Raw genomic sequence first — 12,377 nt, 5'->3', positions numbered from 1 at the left:
AAATAGCAAGGCTTTGTTTCAAGAAAATTGACCTTGTATGGAAAAATTTTATTCTGCACTTTTAACGATTTGCATGAGAAATTATTTCTATTTTACTTGTACAGTTTCTGATATATCCTGTATAGACAAAATATAGGATTCATCTATAATTTTTTTATACATATATTTTAATAAACAGAACAATGAAAACATAAAATAATTGATTGTTATTTTTGTGTTAAAAAAAAAGAGGAAACTAAATAATTATTTTCATTAGTTTTATTAAACAATTATGAATTATAATCACAAATACAAAAAAGCATGCTTCTATATATCAGAAATATAATTTAGCCTTTAACATCATATGTAATATGTTGATTTGCCTTAATAACATATTATATCCATTTATATATCCTTTCATCCAATAAAATTCATTATAACAATATGTAAAATAATATGTGCAAAAATAAAGTCTGCGAATCCTCTTTCTGGGCTTATACCATGAAATTGACTTCTATTTTGTGGGTTAACTTGCAATCGAAGGCAAACTGAAACAAAATATATACACACATATATCATTTACTTACAAAATATATATAAAGAGATTGTTAGTTTATATAATTATTTTATATATAAGATAACAGATTATGTGCGATCTAGAGGTTATGAGCTTCAAATTTATTTTTATTAATACTAAAATAAGTTGAATACTATAAAATGCTACAAAATAAAAATTTTTAATAAAATATATTTTATATATCCTTAGAGTATATATATATATATATATATATATATATATATATATATATATATATATATATATATATATATATATATATATATATATACATATAGAACAAAAATTTCGTATATGTTAAATATATATCATTAAAAATTTCCAATTTCTGAAGTATGTAAAAAAATGTAAACAGCAAATAAAATGATGCAAGTAGTAAATAACATTATAATTACCTCCTAGAATGAAACAAGATACACAGGATATGAAACCACTAAGAAAACTGTTGAAAGGAAATGTGCCGACAAGGCAACAATAAATGAATTGAATAACACCCGTAAGAAACACATACAATAAATACGCATCGATTATTTTGAGTTTCTTAGGCGTATTTTTCGCATAATCTAACGAAAATTTATGTAAGACTGTTAACGCTGTCATATTCGTCGATTTCTTCGTATAAGATGTTCGGAAATAATCTGCAATTTTCTTTCCGGACACGCGTAACAAATACCGGTGATACTAGATGACACGTATTATCAGAGAGAAGCCAGAAATCTGAAAGCTGAGAGAGGCGCATGCGCATTGACATGCGTATATTTGACGTAATGCGTCAATGCGCACGCGGCACGTCGCTGTTTTTCGAGAGATGCTTTTTCTTTGAAGTATACTACTGCCACCTGCATATATTTGATAGTTGGCAGAACTGTATGGATGAATTCACTTTTTGCTGACATGGTAAAATGACGACCGGTTGCGGTTTATCCATGCTGATCCACAAAAATACGAAATTATGGATTTATTAGCATGTTTTATTACATACATATTATTAACTGCATGTGATCTTTTTTACTTTAGTATATATTATAGAGTACAAATATATATATATATGTATATATACGTAAGCTTAAATATACATTTTTTCCTGTTTATTAATATTTTAAAGAACTAAACACACTACCCAAGTAGCACATATTCGTTTCAAAAACGTTTCACAAATGTTTCTGCAAAACGTTTTAGAACCGGCTTTTAAAAACGTTTCTGATTGGTTAAAATGTCCATTTAAAAAACGTTAAGGGAAACGTCATTTTCTAACAAAAAAAACGTTTGAGAAATTGTCAAAATACGGTTTTTTTTCTTTATTTGTAAAAAATTTATTTATTCACAAATTCAATAAAATAATGCATATATGGATATAATCCATCTATTTTCATTATGTTCTGAATCTCTTGTCGAGATTACATCAGAAGTCAAACTGATAAAAAAGACAAAATTTAAATTATACTTTTAGTACCTGTTCTTTTAAGCATGTTATGAAAACTTGAATACGAGTTATAGTTAAGTTTAAACACGCCACGTAGCGGCAAACAAAGGAATACGTATATTATAAAATAGATCTTTTTTGTCTTGTCGAAAAGATGATCAAAAAGACATCTTTTCGTCGACTAAAATTTATTATGACTTTTAGAAGATATATTTTAAAAAATTACTTTTTTTGTAGGTAGAAAGATATTCTTTTAGACATCTTTTAGCCTTGTCAGAAAGATAACTTAAAAAAGACATCTTTTCGTCATCTTTTAATTTTTTGTGCTATCTGGGGATTGTCTTAATAAGTACAGTCTTAATAATGTGTATATATATAATTTTGAATTAAAAAATTAATTTTTCTCCTATTTATAGAAACGTAAAAAATACGGTTCTTAAACCATAATTTTAAAAATGTTTCTGTTGAAACGTTTCTTATTGGTGCTTGACGGTTAAAAAATATTGGATACGTTTAGAAAACGTTTAGAAAACGAACATGCTACCTGAGTATGTTACAAATCACTTTAAAATAAATTGTAGCTATATACCACTCAAAGAAGTTCAATTTGCAAAATAGTTTTTCTTCGCCAGCCAATTATATTATTACAAAAAAAAAAATATACTATCTATACAGGGTGTCCCATTTTAATTCCTCCAGTGAAATATCTCGAAAAGTAAGCGTTGTTGGAAAAAAAGTTTCGAACAAAAGTTGTACGGTTTCGAGGGGGCCATAAGATGATACCATTGGTTTGACCTTAAATTTTTATTTGAAGGTCATGTGAAGGTCACGTCGATTTTTTTTAATGGAACACCCTATATTATTGCATATTCTTGTAGCTCATTTCGAGAGCTTTCCAAAACACTTATGATAAAGTATTTTTCATTAAGTATTTTTTGAGTTATAAGGCTTCAAAGTTGCAGTATTTTGACATAAAATACAAGATATCTCATAAAATAATCATTTTTTTATTATCTTACTCTAATACTTTTATGCACAGAATAACGAGACGAATCAATTGGCATAATTAAAACACATAATTATGTTAAAGTAAAAATCTGAATTTGCAACTAACAGTTACACAATTTTACTTTAACATAATTATGTGTTTTCTTTACACCAATTGATTCGTCTCATTATTCTGTGCATAAAAGTATTAGGGTAAGATAATCGAAAAATGAATATTTTACGAGATATCTTGCATTTTATGTCAAAATATTGCAACTTTGAAGCTTTAAAATTGGTGATCGTAGGCAATGGAGAGCTGGTATGTTTGTTAAACAAAAAACTAAAGAATAAAAATATAATTTGAAGAAAACATAATTGAGGTATTTAATAATATAAAGAAAACATTTTAAGTTTTTTACATATAATGCGAGAAAGTAAACATTGATTGACAAAAATTACAGTACGTACGTTTCGGCTTGTTTTCAAGCTATCTTCAGCGTTAAACATTACAAAGTGATTTGAAAAAGATTTCTCTTATGAACTAAAGTAAGTATTGGATAGTACATATTCGTGTTTTTAATCTAATAGTTCAAATCTATTATGGAACGCGTAACGTATTTGTTTTTATTTTTGTTGGGTGTGGTACGCTCACCGTTAATTTTCGAATTTTGTGGTCCATTGTTCGTTTGTCGATTTGGAAGTCCACCCTAGGATGTTGGTGCAATTGAAATTATTTCCATGGATTTGTATCTATAAATTTCACCATTCAAACAATCAGTGTAAATGTTGCGTATATGTTGAATCAGTTGATTATTGTAATTATATTTGATGTACTTCAAGGACGTGTGTTTCAAGTCAACGATCTTTCTCAAACAATGGATATGAGAAAGAATAGAACAATTTTTAGAACGTTAATTATAAATTAATGGTATCATTATGTAATGATCATGTCGAAATGAGAGTGTGAGTCATATTAAGTGTTATGTGTTAAAATTATAAATAATAGTTGAGAATTATGAGTCATTAAATGTCAAAGAGTTAAGATGTAGTCCGTGAATCTAAACAATTCGCATTAAGTGTGTATTGGTTGTAATAATCTAAATTATTATACATTAAATAACTTATAATTTTTTAGGAAATCTCGCCAGACGTGATGTCAATATAAATAGTTCGTCTTAAAAATAATAACGTCTTGTCGCAATTACGGTTGACTTGTAAATGGTAGAAAACATGAACAGTTCTAATATGTTTGTTTGTTTCTGTGTATGACTTTCAGTTTTGGTAGATTGTTAATAACATCGTTATACATCTCGAGGAGGCATTCCGTATCTGTTTGCAGATTAATGCTATTACGTTATCTTTTTATATGAAGCATTTCAGAGATTATTCTTTTATTATAACAGTTTCTTTGTTAAGGATTTTGACGTCATCCCATTTAAATTCGTGATTGTGACTAAATCTATGCTCCGTGATGACAGACCGATTATTAATGTTGCAGTTAATATTTCTTTTGTGTTTTTTGATTCATGTTGATAACTTCCTGCTCGTCTGTCCGACATACGAAGCATCACAGTCACCACAATCAATTTTATAAATGACGTTGGTATTGGAATTTTTAGGGATGGTATCTTTGTGTGCTTTAACAATGGAATTTGAAGCTTTATAAATCGAAAAGTACTTCACAATAAAACATTTGATTATAGTGTTTTGGAAAGCTCTCGAGATAAGCTACAAGAATATGCAATAATATATAGGGTGTTCCATTTAAAAAATATCAATGTGACCTTCACATGAAAATTTAAGGTCAAACCAATGGTACCATCTTATAGCCCTCTCGAAACCCTACAACTTTTGTTAGAAACTTTTTTTCCGGCAACGTTTACTTTTCGAGATATTTCACTGGAGGAATTAAAAAAGGACCCTGTATATAAATTATCTAATAAATCGCAATATACATGCATGAGAGAGAGGAAAGAGAGAGAGAGAGAGAGAGAGAGAGAAACTTTTTTGAAATAAATTGGTTTAAATTTGATAATAATATATCATCGGCTTTCACTACATGTGCTGATATCTCTTATAACTCAGTAAAATAGCATTTTTTTAAGGAAATAATTGAATAAATGCTACAATTTCGTGGAGAGGTGAGTTATGGGGTGCTTTTTGACATATCAAAATTCCCCATGGATGGAAACTACGGAAAGCTCACAGTGGTGACAAAAAGATCCAAAAAATCGGTTTTTCGTAAATAAGTCGAAAAGTATCAAGTTACAAGCAAAAACATACACATCAAATTTGTAGCTAATAAAATTCCGCACAATTTGATTTTTTATAGAACTTCGTACGACCAATAGAAGCCGAGATTTTTTAAAAATATGAATCATTTTGCGACGCGACGAAAACGCGCCTGCGCGTCGTGCATTTTTCGTTAATATCTCGAAAATGGCTACTTGGATCGCAAAATTGTTTAGATGAAAGTTATAGAGCACTAAACGGTGAATAAATTGCATTGTTTTTCATTCCTGTGCAATCGATATTTGCGGAGATATTTAAAAATTTTTTAAGTGCGCTGTTAGTGGCTAAAACTACAATTTTTGTGTGAAAAAGTCGATTATAACTCAAAAAGTACTGATCGTACGCATATAGCATGTATCATTAGAGTAATAGGGAATAAAATTTTGAAACTTTTCATGTATATTTGAATTTATTTTGGTAATGAGTGTATGAGATAAAGGCAAGAAAGTTGCAAAATTTGAATTTTCAAAGATATTTTGCAAAATAATTTACTTCCAGTTAGCTGTAGGCTATAATAACATATACATTAATTAAAGACAATTAAATTATCTTTAAAATGAGCTGTGACAGACCCTTCTACGATAAATTGTTTATGAGTTATAGGTGTTTAAAGATAAAGGGCAATATACATTTTTATTAAAAATTACAGTTATAGTGCAAAAACGTATGCGTAACAATTTTTTAAAAATTAGTTTCAACCTGTTTTTATTAGTTTATATACATATGAAAATGATCCAGCTGCGTGGGTCCATCACGAGATGTGTTTTACTAAAAAAACAGGCATTGGAAAAGTGCTGTTTTTCCGATAAATTATGCTAAAATTGCATTTTCATTCCTTTTCTTGTTTATATCTTCATTTCTGTCAATTTTACGAAGAAAATGCACAGGACCTAAATTGAAGGTAACAAAATTTCCTACAATTTACACTAACAGCGCACTCAAAAAATTTTGGGACTTTTGATATGTCTAAAAGCACTCCAAAACACACCTATCCACGAAATTGCAGCATTTGTTCAATTTTTTCCTCTAAATCGTGAAATATCGAGCCATTTTACTGGGCTATTAGCATCTCATAGACCACAGTAATGGGTCATCTACAATGGCCGTAGAACGTAAGGTCGCAAGCAAATTGACCAATGACAGTCAAGCATTTTCGAAAATGCTTGACTGTCATTGGTCAATTTGCTTGCAACCTTACGTTCTACGGCTATTGTAGACGTGGCTTAAGATATCTGTTTACGACCTTGGAAATTGTTGACATAACTTTACGTGCTTTTTATAATATTTTATATTTTATCAGTTTTCGATGGTCTCTCGGCAGTGTAAGATTGTGTCTTTGTAAAAGATGTATACTTTTAATATAATAGCACACAAACGTCGATTTTTGCAGTCAATATTTACAAAAGATTGTAATTATAGCATATACAAGGTAAATTGTAGAAATAGAAATATATGTCTTTAATGCAAATATGTAATAATAAGTATAATATAAAAATAAAAAATAAAAATAAAAATATACATATGGTCAAAGAATAATAATGTATCAAAAATACAAACACATAAGCACAGTTTATTTCTTCAAAATTATTATTGGCGATTTTGATATTGATGATTTCAAATGTATAATATATAATATTGTTGTGCGTTGAACGCTTATATCGTTTATTATCACAAATGCAATAAAATTTTATTACATCTACACATTTCATAGAACTCTATAGTTAATGTTTTTTTATAATTAAAACTAACATTGAGTGGAATTGTATAAAATGTCCGATTAAAATTGATTGGAAAATCCGTTTAAAAAGTAACAAAGGGATTTTACCGATCTCTTAAATCGGAAAAAAAACCGATGAAGGTCGAAATGACCGATCAAAAATATCCGATCAGAAAGTTCCGATTAGAAATATATTCGATTTAAAATATCCGTTTCTTACTTTTTGACACGGATAGTCTGATTACATCATATTCGATTAATAGACCTTACTCCTGATTGGAATTTTCCTATTAAATAATCAATGAATATTTTCAAAAAATCCGTTCAAATTACACTGATAATTGACACCAACATTGATGAGCTGATAAAATAGAGTATAGAGCTGAACAGAAAAATGCATATTAATTTATATAATAATTAATATGCATTTTTCTGTTCAGCTCTATACTCTATTCTATCAGCTCATCAATGTTGGTGTCAATTATCAGTGTAATTTGAACGGATTTTTTGAAAGTATTCGTTGATATTTAATAGGAAAATTCTGATCAGGAGTAAAGTCTATTAATCAAATTAGAAAATCGACGAATAAGTGTGCGTCTTGTTCGGAGATTTTCTTAATTAAATCTTAAAAATTACGAAAAAAGCAAAAATCGTGAACAAATAGAGTAAAACTTTTCTGTTTCGTTGAAAACACCCTAATTAACTCATGAGTGCTGTCGTGCTAATAATCAGACACTCTGTATACATAATACATATTATATTACAGGAATATTAAGGAAAATTCAAGAACAGATCTAATATTAGAACTGTGTTCATTCTTTTCTGTAGGCTCACTTCTCAAGAAAAAATAATTGACACTTGTATACACAGCACACACTGTTCACTGCGTTATACTGCCCAACGCTGTTTAGACAATGAGTACAGGCTCGTGCACGCTTGGTCCGCTTGATCGTATACGACTGTTAGCACGACCAATCACAGTCGAATTACCGGTACGCGCACATATATTTTCGAATACGTTCTGAACGGATAAATTGTATTTCATCGGATATAACATTTTATCGGACAATATTTTTTTGAATATTATTCGATTTCATTGTTTCTTACATTTCATCGGATATATTTTAATCGGATATAGTACATTAGATCGGACATTCAGCATGATCCGATAAAATGCCTTGTTTTTATCCGATCAAATGCAATGTTCGATCATATTGTATATTAATTTAAACGGATAAATAAATCATGGCTCATTTTCCGTTTAATTTGATTGGAAATTACATTTCATTGGATAAAGACATCTATTATTTCATCGGATAGTCACAAATTCATTCAAAATCGGTCGGATAAGACGTTTGAACGGTTTTTTCCGATTAAAAATGTTGGAAATTTTTCTCAGTGTAGTAATAGTAACGAAAACTGAAACTAATTTTTAACGGAAATTCTTATTATTATTGTTAGTAGTTATTATTAGTATTTATGATACTTTAAGTACAATCGAAACGATGTGCGTTTGTTTAGATTTATTTATGATATATTAAAAAAATGTAAATAAAGTTGAATTTTCTAAGTAAATCATGACAGAATATATGTATATGTATATAAAGAATAAATTAATAGAATCATGGCACACACAATTATATAAAATAAATATAAACAAAATAAAATATGCAATGATTGAATTTCAAAACGCAGAAATAATACTTGTATTGAATTACATACTGTGGGAGTTTAATTTGAATTCAAAGCGGTGTTACATTAAAGCTGAAATGCATATTATTATAAGTTTGTGAATTAATAATATAAATAGTTTAAAAAGTTTATTTACGATTAGACATAAAATTATTGGTATATTGATGTAAAGACATCATAACATTATCTTAGATATAATTTAGTGAGATAAAAACATGTCTGAAAAATTTTATCCTTCACAATACGAATTATTTATTAAGAGCAGAATGTAAATTAATAGATTTAGATTATGCAAAGATTAGAAAGTATTGCAAAATATCTTTATATAAAATATAATTTGAAATATCTTTATCAAAGGATATATTTGATATTTATTTATTTAATAATGCTTCTTTGTAATTATTTAAATTATACTAGTAAATTATACCAATTTTAAAATTATTTAAATTATATTATATATATGTATATATATGTTTTATGTTCAATCTCTTTAGAGGCGGAAAAAATTGTTTTATCTCTTTTTGTAAATTATATTTTTCTAAAATATATATTTATAATTATTAGATACAACAAAAAGTTGAAGAATCCTTGAAATCTCTGAAAAAAATTATGTACATACACATATATGACATTGCGTATTAAGATTTATTATTTGTGGAAAGATTTTAGACACTAAAATTTAATGTACATATATGTATATCGATGTGATCCTTGTGTGATCTTGAAAAGGTTAAAATTTAATGTACACATATGTATGTCGATATGATCCTTGTGTGATTTTGAGAAGGTTAAAATTAAAAGAGATATATTTACAAATTAGAACTTGTAATATAAAAGAGAGTTGTGTAATACAAAATTTAGTAAATTATAATATTATAATTTATAGTAATTTTTTTATGCCAAATATTGAAAGTTATTATTACTACTTATAAGATTATTATTTCTAACATTATAATAGTAATAAATAAAAATTAGAATTTCAACTATATAATTGTTTTTTTACTAATTATGGTTGGTCCTTTTTCTCAGTGAAAATTTTTTTTATACTTGCTTGAATTTGTTTATTTGAATTAAAAATCGTAATATACTGAAAACGGTGTAAAAAAATTCGGAAATTTTGCAGGAGGTATATGTTTATTTATCAATAACAAATATGACAATGTTAATTCTTACTATTTTATTTAATATATGTAGTATATTAATATTTAGTATACTATGTCTATATATGTTATAAAGTAATATTTTGTTTTAATTATATTAAAAGTTTGAAATAAAATCACATTAAATTATAATACAAGAATAAATATTTATTCATAGTTGATTATTACTAAATTGGTCGATTATTGATAATTAATATTGAAATAATTTATTTTAGATAAATGATTAATTAAAAAAAATTACGAAAAAGTTGATGTGGGACAATGAGTTTTAAAAATTCAAAAAGCAAAGTACAAATATAAAAAAGTAAAAGTCCAGAGAAGAGCGTAGGTAATCGGATGTAATTATGAAGACGAAGAAAAACCGCAAGAGCAGGAAGGATCATTAAACCAGTGGACAAGAAAAATAGTGCTGACAGTCACAATACTCATAATGACGAAATTGATGAAAGCAATCAGGAAACTCAAGAATGGAGTAATGAAAAACCAGAGTCCGATCTTCCAGCAACAACTGAAGTTCAAAATAAAGAAACGAGAAAGTTCAGGAAGGATCTTCTTAGCGAAAACCGCAAATCGTGAATTCAAGAAATGTATCGTAATTAATAATTGTAAGTATTTTATTTCTGCAATTGCATATTATGAATTAATTATGATATCACTAAAGTAAAATTTTTAATAACAAAAATGGTTTTTTCTTTTTTTAGTGTAGCTTTATCTATAGTAAATGTACTGATGATAACAACGGTGGGATGTATAGTAAATAAATGAAGCTACTTATCCCAGGGAAAGGAAATTATTTTTGTCGGCCACCTTGGAAGCATTTTGATGACTTCGTAACTTCTCTTCATTTTGCGGATGTGAGTCATTGTTCCTAAAGACATCGCGATTTCCAAATCTACGGCCATTCATGTGATTGCAACTACTACAGCTATCTCGGCCGTGACACCGGAACTACATCGCGAGTCACTAAATTGAATTTTATAATATATGCTTTTGCCTGCCAATGCGTTGAGGATACGCTGGACTATATATTGGAAGAGACACTGGACTATTGTAAGTGAAAAACGTAGAAAAGATATTAATATTTAATATTTTTATAATTAGATAGATATTTAGATTATCTTCTTTCTTCGTTATTGCGTAGAAAGTAATAAGTCATATGTATAGACAGTGTCAAAAATTTATTGAAGTTTTACTTATAAAGTAACAGTGGTATATGCTCTGAGAGTAAAACTTTTAGACTTGACTGTACGACGAAGACAGGCTGTTCCTAACTTTTTCTTCTCTGTCGACACGCTTCAGACAGTTCAGTGCCCAGTGCCTTTTCCAATATGTATATATTCTTCTTCCTCATTTTCGTCTTTGTTACTTTCTTTCTTCTTTTCAAGTGTATACATTTTCTTCCAACAAGAAATTCCAAATCTTCACCTTCACTGGCCTTTCGTAGAACTTATACTAACAATAAGATTTTGCTCGGTTGCTACGCAAAGCTTTCCATTCATTCAGAATAAGTTCGCATGTTCTTCTCCTTGACCGGTTTCTTTTCGCGTCTGCGGTCCGTTTCTTTATTTTTAACTTTAGTTGCTGGAAGATCGGACTCTGCTTTTTCATTACTTCATTCTTGAGTTTCCTGATTGCTTTCATTATGAGTATTGTAACTGTCAGCACTATTTTTCTTGTCCACTGGTTTAATACCAGTTTTATTAAAATCGGACTGGCGATTTAATTCGTCCGCCGCAATTATCGAAATTTACGTTTATATGGGTCACTACATTTGCGATCCATACCATGCATACCATTACGGTTACGGCTCTTCATAGTCAAAGCGTTGAAACTTGCTCGAATTCCTGAATTCATGCGGTTTGGGATTTTCACTAATTGTAAGAAGAAACCTTATAAATTTTCCTTGTTTTTATGGTTTTCTTCTTTGTGATTACATCCGTGATTATGCTCTTCTCTGGATTTAGTTGAAAACGTTACATTGCGATCACTACTTGTTCTTGATTGAGCTGATTTTTCTCTTGATTCCTTTTAGGATCCTGCATTTTGAACTCTCTCTCTATGGTTGCTGATCGTTCTAATCACACGACTCTTTGGCGTCTTGTTGTTGGCGAATTTTTGGCTCTGCTGCTGCTGTTACTGCTTGCTTTTATTTTTATTTTCAGAAATTCTTTCCTTCTTTTTTGTTTCCTTCTTTAGTTTTCTAATTTGTAATACCTCGAGAGAAGTCTCGCTTTCGTCGAGCGCAAGCAGCAACTTATTCGTGACTGTAATGTATTTGTTTTCCATCTTGGAAGGTGAATGCGCGTTGCACGACTTTGAAACATAGAAATGTAAAAGATATTCATTTGAATGAGTATCTTTATGTCGTCAAGGATTTTGTAGAGATTCAGCTACTTTCGAGCCTTTTTATAAGTTCAGACATTTACTATATTATCCAATATTTACTAATTTTTGTATTTCTATGTAAACGTGAAAGAATTGAACAATATAATTGACTATATAAACTTGTTTCTTTAATATTACAAAGGAACTTAATTGTTAAATATAATT

The 12,377-nt window shown here is 28.6% G+C and overlaps 1 protein-coding gene and 1 pseudogene across 1 annotated transcript; both read right to left on the bottom strand.

The window, feature by feature from the left end:
- Nucleotides 1–243: 243 nt before the first annotated feature.
- Nucleotides 244–1,262, bottom strand: Dad1 (dolichyl-diphosphooligosaccharide--protein glycosyltransferase subunit). Its single transcript, XM_072900771.1, has 2 exons — nucleotides 952–1,262; nucleotides 244–527 (listed from the first exon to the last, which is right to left on the bottom strand). The coding sequence occupies exons 1-2, from the start codon at nucleotides 1,154–1,156 to the stop codon at nucleotides 397–399; spliced, it is 336 nt and encodes a 111-aa protein (XP_072756872.1). The 5' UTR covers nucleotides 1,157–1,262; the 3' UTR covers nucleotides 244–396.
- Nucleotides 1,263–10,534: 9,272 nt separating this feature from the next.
- On the bottom strand, nucleotides 10,535–12,113 carry LOC140670346 (uncharacterized; annotated as a pseudogene).
- Between the last annotated feature and the right edge of the window lie 264 nt (nucleotides 12,114–12,377).

The sequence above is a fragment of the Anoplolepis gracilipes genome, chromosome 10 (genome assembly GCF_047496725.1).
Source record: "Anoplolepis gracilipes chromosome 10, ASM4749672v1, whole genome shotgun sequence".
In the NCBI taxonomy this organism is placed as follows: domain Eukaryota; kingdom Metazoa; phylum Arthropoda; class Insecta; order Hymenoptera; family Formicidae; genus Anoplolepis; species Anoplolepis gracilipes.
The sequence above is the reverse complement of the archived record's forward strand: the minus strand, read 5'-3'. Positions and strand labels throughout refer to the sequence as shown.